Source organism: Podospora pseudocomata, chromosome 4, assembly GCF_035222375.1.
Source record: "Podospora pseudocomata strain CBS 415.72m chromosome 4, whole genome shotgun sequence".
Lineage (NCBI taxonomy): Eukaryota > Fungi > Ascomycota > Sordariomycetes > Sordariales > Podosporaceae > Podospora > Podospora pseudocomata.
In genome coordinates, this window is record NC_085888.1 from 2,507,137 (window position 1) to 2,520,288 (window position 13,152).

Below are 13,152 nucleotides of genomic sequence, written 5' to 3' on the forward strand. Positions count from 1 at the left end.
GGCTATCGCAATACATCTCTACAAACTCGGTCGTCAACCAGCTTGGAGGCCGACTTCACATCTCATCATCATCATCATTTACCTCAGCATCGACTTATCAGTAACAATGGTCAACTTCACCCTTAACGTCGCCGTCTTGGCTCTGGTGGCCTCAGTGGCAGCTGCCCCAGCCACAGCTGACGCTTCTTCAACCACCTTCTCCTTCGCTCGATGGGTTGAAGATATTATCGCCAACCCGGACACAGCCCTCTCACCCGCCGAAGCAATCGTGGCAGCGAATGCTACTGAGGTTGTCAGCACGGCAGGCGGTCTCCAAAAGAGAGCCAACTGTCAGCCGACATTTCCAGATGCGCCTGTATGATACCCCTACCTTTTCCTATTCCTTGACTTAGCTTGCACAGGAACCAAGATATCTAACGGATCTGGCCGCATATATAGGCACCCGACGCAGCAGCCTGCCTTAATGATCTCGCTCGCAAGGGCGCTAATGGTCAACACTGTGCTATGGGGACGCGTGTCTTCGAAATTGAGATGTGTCGAATTGGTGGTGCGCAGATTGTTGCCAGCAGAGGCGGTTTGGCGGCGCAAAGTGTCAATTGGTATGTCCATGCTGTTTTTATCGATGTTTCGTTTCCTTGTTTTCTGGGACGCTGGCTGATATGGTGTGTGATCTAGCCAGGATGTCGCTCGCACGGGCGGGTTGATCTTTGACAGCTGCTTCCGAGCGGACAACACAGTCAAGGGCAGCGAGATTTGTATTACCAACAGGTTGATGCAGATCAATATCAGTGGAGTCTGAGGCTCTAGGGGAATATCGTAAAGTCTGGGAGGGAGATGGTTCACAGTTGTCCAGGTGTAGGGTATAAGGTAAGTAGCATTGTTCGAAAAATAAGGAATCTTTCGCGCACACAAGAAAAGAAAAGGGAACGGATTGCAGTGCCCCCAAAGCCTTCTCACATTGTAAAAGATTACCGGTGTTTTCCTCCACAAAACTTGCAAAGTTTCTCAGAAACCCATACTTTCCATCAAGCCTCCCAGGTATCAAACCTGCCAGTCACAAGAAACAATCATACTCTACCCATGGAAATTAACCCCAGTATCTGCCCATCAACATCACAGGCGTAAAGCTCCACGAAAGGGTATTTCCCAAATGCGCTACTGTGCTCTTCTGAATATCTGTCTCTGGTCAAGACGCTCTGGAACTTCAACTGTGCTTCAAACATAAGCCAGAAATTCAAGCTCAACTATCACATACGACCATACCCAGCTGAAAATACGGCATCCCGTCCGCTCTGCCCGAGTCAAGCAGCTGAGGGCCGAATTAGTACTCAGGTGGGTGACCACTGGGGAATCCTCGGTGTTGTATGTTTTTATGCTTTTTTTTGGGGTTCCACTGTTGACTCCGTGACTGTTGCTATGCGGGGCCTTTGTTTATGGGTTCAGGGGTTGATGTAAACAAAGAACTATCTTTTGCCAATATCACCCGATTTCGCGGGTTACTTGCAGGTATGTAGGAGAGAAATACTGACGTTGATGTTTTTATAACCCCTGGGTCCCGGGACCTGCAGCAGAACCAGCAAGGTAGTTATTTAAGAGTTTCTTAAGGTGAACCAAGCAGCACAAAAACTCCGCTGCAGAAAGCCGAAATGCCAAGCTGGAGAAACTCTTGGGTTTTTTTCTCCCCCCTGGCAATAAACAAATCTCAAAGCCATCTAAGGCGGAGCACAGAGGGCCTCGCGAGGGTCTTTAATGCACAGGTTCTGCTGCATGATGGTTGTCAGCTGGTTATCTTACTTTCCCAAAATGAAAAGCCCTCGAGCCGTGAAGACAAGCAAAGATCGCATACAGGCTGCCGATATTGATCAAACCGACTCTTCCAAATATCTATTAACCTTATCAGGGAATATAAGCAACCTTAATCGGGAAAAAAAAGCCGGTGCCAGTCACAAGCTTGGAGTCTCACAGTGGATCCCCCGGGGAAAAAAAGGCACCAAAAAAAACATACAACACCAGGGATTCCCCAGTGGTCACCCACCTGAGTACTAGTCTGGCGATCAGCAGCTTATCTAGGGGAGAGCGGACGGGATCCCGAGCTTTCTACTGTCTGTGGTCGTATGTGATAGATGGGTGAGGGAAAAGGGTATCCATGGTTTGGTGATGGAGAAGTGAGGCGAGATGCTGGGTGCGCTTGGTGAGGTAAGTGGCCGGATAGCGTTGGGTATTGCAGGTATTAATGCGACAGGTATGTGTGTGAGTTTTATTTTTCCCTTATGGTACTACTTACCCAGCCAGCGAGCGAGGTGGTGTTGAGCACTGGGTAAGGTAGAGAGGATGAACTTGGCTTTGTGATCCCAGGCTTTTATGCTGTAGCCTCCCGGCTACGGAAACAGATGAATTCAGCAGAAAAGCCGTTTGTTGTCTTACTCTCAGAATTCCCACTATTTGAAGGGTGGGTCGGTGATGGCGTCGGGGTTTGTTGCCGGTGTTTGATCGAGTGGGCCGGCCGTTCAGACGTTCAGGGGGCGCAGCAAACAAAAAAGTCGATAGGTAAATAAGGCAGCCATAAATAAACATTACTCAATTTTCAGTACATACAATATGATGTAAGCACCGAGATACCATCATTTTGTTCCAAGCTAGGTAATTAGCCTGCCATCCTTGTAGTCGTGGAACATGGGCGTGGCTGTATCATCCTTTGCATGCCGTCTGCGATCTCTGAATTGAGTGTAGATTGTCAAAAGAAGCAATATTGTGGCTAGTAGGAGCTCAATAGCGAGAAAGCTGATCCAGCCCCAGGTGATGTCGACGTAGGACTCATCCTTGAAGGCCTTGCCCGTTATATTGAAGGCACTTCAGGCGGCTTTAAGGTCAGGAGTTGCGTCGCGGAGCCGTATGTGGAAGGCATTAGCTTGAGAAAAACCAGTGATGGGAAACATACAGGGAGGTCTTTGGCCTTTACCAGTACGAGATGGTCGAGGCAATGTTGTAGTACATGTTGAATATCTGACTATGGCGTCTCGTCGCGTTGGTCAATTTTCCCACCGTATATAAACCGTAGTAAAATAGGTTTGGGAATGCAACTCCGTTGACGTATACTGACGGTTCTAAAGCCTCTTCCCCCCGATCCTTCATGTAAAAGTCATCTCTTCCCACGCCAGCAAGATTAAAGCTCATCTCTGCTGCAATACGCTCCATTAAACCAAGGTCTGAGCTGTAAAGCCGTTGTCTTTCTGTCGGGCGTTGAAGTGTTATCGTTTTGTTCCATTTTGTTTTATCTCCAGGGTGACAGAAAACCATTTATTCGAGGGGTGTAGTGCAGTTCATTTGCACAGAGAAATCCAAATCTTGATTGGGGACAGGCTTAGCCAGTGCATTAACCAATGCTGTGCTTGCCACACCGTGTTGGACAGCGGTGTTGTATGTTTGAACACAGAGGTGGAATATGACCTCGAAAGCTTCGTGCTCGATGTCCCGGAAGGTATTTGCAAGCTCCGGCCCGCCATCTGTTGCCTGGAGAATTTCTAATCGGTGGCTTTCGTCCTCAGTAACCGGGGCAGTGTGTATGAGCACGAAACTGGCGATTCTGGTTTGCATGAGGCTTTTATCATCTCGGAAAGCGAGGCTGTATTGGCCGTTCAATAACCCCACGGCGGCTGCGAAACGGCTTTGATGTACCAAAGAGGTAGGATTGTCCGGAATTGATACATTCCAAAGTGTAGCTCCCGCAAACGCTTCAGTCCCCATTCCCAAACCGATCGTCCTGTTGGCTATCACCATCGGAGCTTGGCCAGGTCCTGGTGCCTGGAATTCATGGATGATGAGATGTGGAGTGACATCTGCCATTTTCATACAGACAACAAGAGAAGAGTAAAGATCAAAGGTGCAATTTCCTGTCGGGCAAAGTCCTCCGTACGGTATTGGCATCTCTTTGAAGCTTCCACCACTGCATTGCTTGTTGCGTGGCCCGGGTCATCCGTCAGGTGGTTCAGACTTTGTAACACTAAGACCAAAGCCTCTTCTATACCTACAACCGTTCGTAAGGGATAGCTAATGGTAAGTTGTGTAATGGGGGAGGTAATGACGCTGACTATACTGAGAAGAGCGCCTAGAGTGATGAAATGCTTGTGGAGCATTCGAAAGGCAAGTTGAGCGGACCCCAGGGGTCCCTTACTTGCTTGGTCAATGAGGTGAAAGTCGTAAAGTGGTCGACTGTGTGAGAACCAGCTCCATGAGGTTTGGCTGATAGCTACCGAGACCGGGAACATAAAGGCTGCTTTCGCGACAATAGTCAGGAATGCGAGGAACGTATTGAGTGAGATTTTAAGGGGCCAGTTTGGAAGCTGTTGTTGGTTGAAAGTGGCAAGGACAATCACGATTGCTAAGAGAATTAACATGTTAGCATTTGCCTCGGTACATATAAATATGGAACTTTAACATACCAATGAATGACGCAAAGCCGACAATCATACACACGATCTCAACGGCCCAGACTTTCCAAAGGGTCCTATTTGTATGGTGACCAGTCGGTGGCGGTTCGTCAAGGGAAATATCGATTTCAATGCTGCTTGACCTGGGGCTCAGCGTCTCGCTACTTTCAGAACCCGGGACAGAAGTCTGATCGCCGGAGTCGTCTTCACCCAACAGTTCGGTTGGGTGAGCAGCTTGCGCCAAGTTAGGACTCAAACTCGGATCGGCCTCTCGGGTCGAGAGCTCAATCGAGGCTGAAGAAGACTGCCGGGACATGAAGGAGTTCTGAGGCTATCTGGTAATTGTGAGAGGTCATCGGCTGGAATTCTCGGTCTGTCGGTGGAGCTGCGGTCAGGTGTATCGTCAGGGAAGGTTCCAGGGGTGCCTGTAATCGCATGAACCGCAACCTCTGCCCTCTGTTGATGTGCCATGACAGCCGGATCGCTGTTTAAGGGCCGATGAACAATAAAAGTCTTCAAAGCTCAAGGTAGTGATGGTTAAAGACTAGCAGGATCAAGGCGGCTTATGCTTAGGACCTTGTCTCAAGGAACATATATATATCTGAACGCATACTCTGATCGATGCCATGTATGCTCACCTGGCTGCGTTAAAACACATGTTTGATCAGTTTTCGTTGATAACCTCATGGCCCCCTAACCCCCAGCTTCATCCTCCCTCCCGCATGTTTGATACCTGATATATTACCTACCTACCTAGGTATTCAAGCCCGTCAATAAAAATAAAGAAAAAAAAGGGCTCAGGTACTGCGCCCCTGGCAGTGTCGTTCTGAAGCCAACCACTGCCTTTGAAGCCATCATAGAGGGCTCAGGAATATGCGGCCAGCCGACAGTGAAGACAACAGGCGAATCGCAGGGCTAGTGTTTGGCCTCAGACAAGGCTGCCCATCCCGCTGATCACCGCCTTCACCGAACTTTTATATGAACAAACTGCAACGATGAAACCATCTTATCGATTCTACCCCCCGTGGCACATCACCCAGGGCATTCTTCTCATGCAATATCCGTTGTATCACAGCACGAGGGGTCCAAGGCATGAACTAAATGCAGCAGTGAGAGATTTTGGTGTACCAGTGTATATTTTATGCAACATACCACTCTTGCACATCAAAGAAAATCAGGATATCACATGCAAGCAATTCTTAGTTTTCCATCAGTTCAAGACAAAATCAGAGCAAATCAATATTACCCCTCTCTCTCTTTCTTCTCTTCGAAATCCCCCCCTTAACCTCCTACTCCTTGGCTAATCGTCTCTAACAGACATGAAAAAAAGCCACTATATAAATCATAACCGATTCTTTTCCCTCCACCCACGGTAAACTATAACAAAAACCAAAAGAAAATAACTTCCCCACTGATACGCCATCCCCATTAAACACCCCATCCATTCATTCATTCCTCCTCTTCCCATGCTATCATCGCTTCACTTCCGCTCATTCCATCATCCCAACCCCCTCCCAACGTACACTATATAAACCTATAAAAGGAACAAGAAAAAAGCAAGGAGTAGAGGTATCATGCGCCAAACGCAATCGCATCGAGATAAAGAAGAATATACGGCAACTGAGAGCCTCTGGTCAGAGATGATATAGCATAGCAAAAACAGACCATGTAAAAAACAACCCATCGCTCAAAACCTTTCACAAAAACTAAAAACTCCAAAACAATCACTTGCAAAAAATTCAGCATCCACCACCCGCCGTATCCTCAGTGCACTCTTCTTCCATGCTTGCGTACCCGGGGTCAGCCTCCATACCCACCACGCTCTTTGTAATAGCCAAGCACCTATCAATCATCTTTTGTCTCATCGGCCCATCAAAGCCCACCTCGTTGCCCGCCTCGCTGCCAATCCATATTCTCAAACTGCCAGCAAGCCTCTCAAGAGAACGCGAGCAAGTCTCCCGGCCGACGGCGTGTCTGTGGAGGCGCTCCATCAGGTGGTAAGCAGCGGTGTAACCCAACAGAGACATGCCCTCAATGTCGGCACCAGCGGGAAGGATGGAGTCGATGACGGTAAAAGCGGCTGGAGGAGGATCGGAGAACCTTTGCAGCTGAGCAATACCCATGGCGCAGCGAAGAGCCATCTGGGCGTCGGGGTCAGGAGTGATAGGGGTGACAGGAGAGTCGATAAGAGGCGGCACACCCCTGCTGTAGTTGGGGTGCTTGTCAGGGTTCAGAGACGGGCCGAGGGCATTCATAGCAGTGACGATGGCAGCACCACGCTTCTGCTCACCGAGGACCGCACGAGCGACCAAGACGCGAACGTGAGCGTTGGAACCAATGGGGGCAACCTTGGTCGCCAGGTTAAGCTTGTCTTCAGTCTCGAGAGCCAGTCTTCCGGACTCATCACGGGTCTTGGGCAGATTGTTGCACAGAACATGGTGAAGCTGCAGGCTGGAGTACCAGGCCGCAACGGCATCCATGGGCGACCTAACGGCAGCATCCTCAACCACGGCGTCCATACCATCAATGATTTCATCAACGTTGTGTGTGGTGGGCTGGTTCCAGGCCAGGTTGTGGGCTCTCTGGATAATATCGTCATTGAGCACCTCATCACAGTCCTGTTCGAGAAGCACTGCCAGATGCTCAGGGAGCATTTCGTCAGCAGACTTGTTGTTCTCGCCGAGTGAGTTGAGAATGCGGTTGAGTTCCCGTGCGTCGTTCCAACGCGCCCTGGCAAGTTTGGCAGCCACCAAGTTGGTGATCCAAGAAGCCCCATTGAGTCTCCAAAGCAATACCCGGATGTGCAGCGCCTTCATCATGAGACGAAGCGGGGTATCCGGCAAAGTGCCCGAAGCGATCAAGGTGAGCGTGAGACGGCTCTTATTAATCTCGACGTCACCACCGGCGAGCTGGGCATCCAACGCAATTGACCATGCTTTGACCCGCGCAGCTTCTTGCTCTTCGCTGAGGCCAACAAGCATGAGATAACCACGAGGTCCGATCACATTCCTGAGGGCGTACTTGGACGACTTTAGGACCAGCGCGGCGGCTTCCAGGACAAAGTTGTGCTGGGGTACCCAGACGGTCTGGATAGCGGTGAGCCAGGCTTGCCTCCTGACGTGAATAGGCGATGCAAGAGATGGCACCGCTTGAGGAGCCGAGGTAGCATGCTTGGGCTTCTCGGATGGCTTGAAGATATCAATATTGAATAAGGAAGCGCAGGTAGCCCAGAGGAAAGCCGCCAGCAATCCGAAAAATCTGAGCTGGGATAGAATCTGGCTTGCAGAGACGTAGTAGCCCCCAATGCTGAAGTGAGTCGATCGGATGAAGGATGCCAAGAGATGCACTGGAACGCCCATCAAGCCACGACCCTCGGTGGTCTCGGGGTTTTGTTCCTTTTCGACATAGGCTTCGACCAACATCAAGCCAGCCAGTGATCCCACCATCAGCTTTCCAAGATATGGGTTCCATCTGCTGGATTGAGTCTGCTGTTGCTGCTGCTGAAGCTGTTGCTGGCGGATCATGGCAGGGTTTTGCTGGAACTGTTGACCTGGCACTGGATAAGGGCGTCCTGCATTCATCTGCTGTGAAGCCAAGATGCGTTTGATGTCGTCGGGGATCGGAATCATACCCGCTGGGTCCGGTCCTCTTGTGGTTGCTACTGGCGTATTCATGTAGGGCATAGCATCTTGAGGATACTGTACCGGTGTGGGTGGTTGTTGGAGAGGATTGGGTAATTGACCAGTCATGGCGCCAGCCATGAACAACTTTTCGAAAGCAGCGATCCTCGCCTGCATACTACTGTTCTCGTCAATGAGGCGATTGTTCCGCTTTTCCAAGTGTCTGATATACTCGGTAGCCTTGGCAAGGACCTAGATTGATAGTCAGTATAAAGTCTAGATTTGTTCTGGACGACGACATAGGTCGGACATACAGTGGCCTTGTTGAGCTTATGGGCAGGAGTCAAGCCGTGTAGCTCCTCCCTATCTTCAGTGGTGTCTTCACCACGAGCACTTTTCGACATGATCCTCAGTGATGGGACACTATCTCGCAGAGCTGCTATCTTGTCATTGAGATTGGTCCGGTACCGCTTTTCGATCATGTTGTGTGCCGTCTTCTTGACGGGGTGTTGTCCGTCGAGTTCATCATCATCGTCATCGTCGTCGACCTCGGCCGACGACTTCCTCTTTCTACTGTTGGACTTGGAGTTGCCTTGGACATCTGGGGACGAGCCAGCACCCTTATCGGCGCTGACGCTCGAGTCGGGGCTCCCGGCACTATTGGGGGAGTGATACTGAAGGTGAGGCGGCATGGCGATGCTCTTGAGCCGCTCCTGCTGAGCAGGGGTCAGCGTATTCTGGATGTTGCGATTGTCAGGTCGAAATTGGTCGTTCGAGAAGGAGTGGGCCTGAGCCTGTGATAGCGAGATGTTGGCCGGATCGGCGGCGGCGGTAGTGTGATCAAAGGCCGGATCGATGCTGGAGGCAGCGGGAGACTGGAGATACAAGGGCTGATGCTGTGGCTGTTGCTGCTGATGCTGATGCAGCACTGGTTGGCCCAGGTTGACGTGGACCGGGAGATCCCAGGTATGGGGTACAGGAGGAACAGTAAACTGATCGTCACCAGCGTTGAGGTCGTAGGGGGGTGTATCCTGGAAGTTCCAGGAGGGCACTGGGTTGAAAAATTGCTGCTGTTCGGGTTGGGTGGTTTGGAGGTGGTGTGGGTGGGCGTGTGGGTGGGCGTGGGTGTTGGTAATGGAAGGCGAGACTGATACAGGAGTCCCACTGGGGCCGGACCCAGGCGTGGCAGCAAGCGTGTCACCTGGTTGGGAGGAGGCAACGGTTGCGGCGGTGGTGTTGTTGTTGGGATCCGGAGTGCCGAGGCCACTATTCACCAAATTGCCAGTAAGGCTGCCATCAAGGTCGAAGGTGTCCAGGTCGGCAAAGAGCACGGGCGAGTCGGCGTCGGGGTCGGCCATTGTTCCTTTTTGGCGAGGTTCAGAGCCCTGAACTCCCTGGGCTTGCGATCAGGTGTTGCATGCGGGACCTCTCTCCCTCTCTCTCTCTGGCCGGCAGTGTGCGTGTGCCGCAGGTCAGTGACAGCGAGTCTGGGTCGAGGGCCGACTGGCGAGACTGGGCGGCCGGGGCAGATGCCGACAACCAATTGCGCGCGAAGGTGTCGCGCAGCGTAGAGTGAGTAATTCGGTATCTGGGGAGTGCTGACCGCGTTCCTGGCCTGCTGATGGCTGCGGAGGCTGTTCTCGATTGTCGATGGGAAGGGAATGTGGGTTTAAAAAACATACGATGCGATTGAGAGAATCGAATGATTCCCGCCCGGAACTCAGCGGCCCCCTTTCAGCACAGAAGCACGGGCCACGTTACTAACCACCCCACCTCGCTAGCCTCAGAAAGCTGAATTTGCCATCTTCAACCACTTCTTCGTCGGGCACAGTAGTTTGCAGATATCTGTACAGACCCGTCTAGAAGAAAAGTTTATTTCGACGAGCATGCAGAGGAAGGCGTCGTTTCTTCGGGCGGCCAAAGAAAGAGCCACAGTCGACTCAACCGACATCACGAACACGAGACAAAGAGGCAGCCCGATTGCCATCTCTCATCTGCCTCTCTCGCTATCTGAATCAGTGCGACCACCAGCTGTGGGACTGACGAGAGGCACACAGACTTAACCGTAACTCTTAGTAATTTATCCCACTCAGTCGACTTGGCCTGAGTGGATAGAAAAGAGTCGGAAATCCTGTTTTTCTTCCAAGTTTTGTTTGGATCAAGTGGAGAGGGCCTTATAGCAATAGCTCTCCATTTTCTTGGTTCCAAGCTTCCAACCCAAGGTCTTCATCGGATGCAGATGCAGGCGGATGCGGGGTCTGGCGAATGGTGACCGTAGGCTCAGGACCATTGCCGAACACATCGGCCGAAGGTCGGGTTTGCCGCCAGAATTCTGTTGCGTCTGATCGATGGCACTTTGAGCCTTTTTGATATGGAATCCCTACCTCCTTCCAGCTTGCCTTTGAACGACGGGATTTCTGATGATGAGAAGGACCCCTGTTATCCACTGGAGAAGCACGTGAACGAGCGAGGGGCCTGCCAGCGAAGCATCTGAAGCAGCCCAGCACAACACTTTCAGTTTCACCGCATTCTGAAACATCACCACACAATGCCCGCAGGCATCACTCACCAAGGAGCCGATAGGTTTCATCATATCTGTCATACATATTTCCCAGATACTCGCATGAAGCTATTTGATGTTCCCAATACAAGAAATTGCCGTCCAACGTTTCTAGACGGGCCCAAGCCAACGAACTGAATTTATTCTCGCTCGCTCGTCATGGATATCAATACTGACCACTTCCTACACAAAAACCAACGGTAAAAGAAAGAGAAAATGAGTTTTCCAGGCTAACTAACCCGTCCTCCCATTATTAGCCAACCGCCCCATCCCCTCCATCAATGCAACAAAAAAAAAACAGCCAGGTACACATACCAATCAAAGCTAAAAAAAAATATATATAGAAAAAAAGACAAAACACGGGATATCTACGAAGAAGATTGAACAACCCAACACATCACGCAACATCACACCGTTCACCTCAACTATTTACCAAACATCATCCGTATCCCGAACCATCTCCAGCGTCGGTGTCTTCGGCTCCAACTTCCTCATCATCTTCCTCTCCTTCTTACTCAACAAACTCGGCGTAACCGGAATCACCGGGCTAAACGGCTGATAAGGCGTATAAGGCACCGGCGCCCCCGTCCATGGCGTCCTCTGCCCCGTCGGCAACCCATTATCCCTGTCCGGCCTCGTGAAAACAGTCTGTTTCGTCGTGCCAAACGACGCAGCAGAAGGACTAGTCACTGCTGGCTCGTAAGCTCTAAAAGGCAGGGCACCACCCGCGCGAACGGCAGAAGGCGGGTTGGGTCGGTTAAAGGATGTTTGTCCTGGACGGGGAGAGGCAGGGAGGGAGTCCATTGAGGGGAAGCGGTTGACGCCTGGTTTGGGGGAGGTGGGGAGGCCAACCAGGCCCGAGGTGGAGGAGGTGGCCGAGGGGGGTTCTTCGTTGGAGTTGTCGCGTTGATGATGACGGGGGGCGGCGACGGCGGCGTCGATGCGAGAATCGATTGATTGGGTGGAGACGGGGGAGATGTCTGGGGTGGGGAGATGTTGGCTAGAAGAGCCGGCGTGGTTGTTGCGGCGGAAGGGGAGGTCGGAGGAGCTTCCTTGTGGCAATGGGGGAGGGGCTAGGGGAGCGTAGTGACGGGGTGGGATGGTGTTCAGTTCTTGCTCCTCTTGGCGAGGGAAGGTGCCTGACATTGGGGTCAAGATGGGGGAGGAGATAACCATTCCTGAGCCTTGGACTTTGTTCTTCCTTGGGGACTTGAGAAAGTTGAGAAGTGATGAGCTTCGGGATTCCTTCTTGGTGTCCTGGGCGAGGTTGAGGTTGGAAGGTTTGTTCCTCTCTCTTTTGGTGCTTCCGGGGGTGGGCGGCATGGTGTTGACGGACTTGGTGGATGGCGAGGTGAGCATTGGAGGAGGCTCATATGCCCTACCCTCCGCTTTGGCTCTTTCCTGCTCCATCACATGCCTGTACATCTCTTCTAGCTGATTTTGCGCCATGGCTCTGTCCCGACCGACGACTGTCTGATCAACCGAGAGGTCGATGCCGCAAGCAAGGATCGTCGAAGTCGGCGAGTGCGCTGTTGCGATGGAGAATTGTGACTTGGCTGGGCTGAGTGGGCCGCCGAGTCTGTCTCTTGCTGTCAAGGGCGAAGCCGAAGGAAGAGAATAGTTTCTTGTGTGCGCCGGGAGGTCTGTCTGGAGAGAGAGCTTCTGCCCTAGGTTGTGACCAAGGTACTGCTGTTGCTGCTCTGGCTGGAATTGTTCTTGCTGGAACTGCTGAGGATGTTGTTGCCCGGCCTGGTATTGTTCGGCCTGAAGTTGGTATTGCTCGAGTTGTTTCTTGTATTCCTCTTCGGACAGGAATTGTTGTGTGAAAGGGTTGAAAGCCAGTAGTCCCCTCTCCTCCTCGGGTAATTCACCGTTCCTGATATGTGTTCGTCTGGTCTTGAGGAGAGCCAGCAACAGGATAGCTACAATCACCAACGCAAAACCATACGCTCCCACAATGGCACCTATATGGATTGGGAGGTAGGCCGGGTCCCGGACGGCGTTGGCGGATAGCGGAGGTCCGTCTTCGGGGGAAGGAGTTGGAGAGGAATAGTCGAGCCACAGGTCACCTCGACGAAGCAATTGTTGAATAGAAGGCAAGGCAGCGCAAAAAGAAGGCCAAGATGTCGTCGCAAAGAGAAGAGCGAAGGCAGCTTTGTTATATGAAGACACACCAGCTGACAGCATGATGATGGGGGTGGGAGAGGGTCGGGGGAGGGTCGGGGGAGGGTCGGGGGAGGTCCAATCCGAGGCCACGGGTGGCGATAGACAGTTGGTGGTGTCGTCCAAAGGGTCTGTCTTACTTACGGCTGCCTCGTAGTATCCGCCATGTCGAAACACTTTGTGATTGAGATGGACAAAGAGGAGGTGCAAATGGCAGCAATCACGGTATATAGCAGCGCCTGTTGCGACGAGAGTCGACGGAACCGACATGGGGAGGCGGGGGGGCAGCCCATGCCGACTCTGGACCTGCATTGGATCCATCTCACGGTGAGGCCCTCGATTGGTTGCTGTATTCAACTCCCGTTGATGTCTTGCCCAACCA

At 51.8% G+C, this 13,152-nt stretch overlaps 4 protein-coding genes across 4 annotated transcripts; 1 reads left to right on the top strand and 3 right to left on the bottom strand.

Moving 5' to 3' along the window:
• Nucleotides 1–106: 106 nt before the first annotated feature.
• Nucleotides 107–1,026, top strand: QC762_407388 (uncharacterized protein; the record flags this gene model as incomplete). The annotated part of the gene is made up of 3 exons (XM_062890201.1): nt 107–355; nt 439–599; nt 676–1,026. 3 exons carry the CDS (start codon nt 107–109, stop codon nt 797–799), a joined length of 534 nt encoding a protein of 177 aa, XP_062743753.1. The 3' UTR covers nt 800–1,026.
• Nucleotides 1,027–4,167: 3,141 nt separating this feature from the next.
• QC762_407385 (uncharacterized protein) lies at nt 4,168–4,841 on the bottom strand (the record flags this gene model as incomplete). The annotated part of the gene is made up of 3 exons (XM_062890200.1): nt 4,440–4,841; nt 4,251–4,378; nt 4,168–4,170 (listed from the first exon to the last, which is right to left on the bottom strand). Exons 1-3 carry the CDS (start codon nt 4,741–4,743, stop codon nt 4,168–4,170), a joined length of 435 nt encoding a protein of 144 aa, XP_062743754.1. The 5' UTR covers nt 4,744–4,841.
• A 1,145-nt stretch (nt 4,842–5,986) lies between these two features.
• On the bottom strand, nt 5,987–10,100 carry CPH2 (Clr6 histone deacetylase associated PHD protein-2 Cph2). The gene is made up of 2 exons (XM_062890199.1): nt 8,362–10,100; nt 5,987–8,299 (listed from the first exon to the last, which is right to left on the bottom strand). The coding sequence occupies exons 1-2, from the start codon at nt 9,403–9,405 to the stop codon at nt 6,167–6,169; spliced, it is 3,177 nt and encodes a 1,058-aa protein (XP_062743755.1). The 5' UTR covers nt 9,406–10,100; the 3' UTR covers nt 5,987–6,166.
• A 936-nt stretch (nt 10,101–11,036) lies between these two features.
• QC762_407370 (uncharacterized protein) lies at nt 11,037–12,794 on the bottom strand (the record flags this gene model as incomplete). Its single annotated transcript, XM_062890198.1, has 1 exon — nt 11,037–12,794. The coding sequence occupies one exon, from the start codon at nt 12,792–12,794 to the stop codon at nt 11,037–11,039; it is 1,758 nt and encodes a 585-aa protein (XP_062743756.1).
• Between the last annotated feature and the right edge of the window lie 358 nt (nt 12,795–13,152).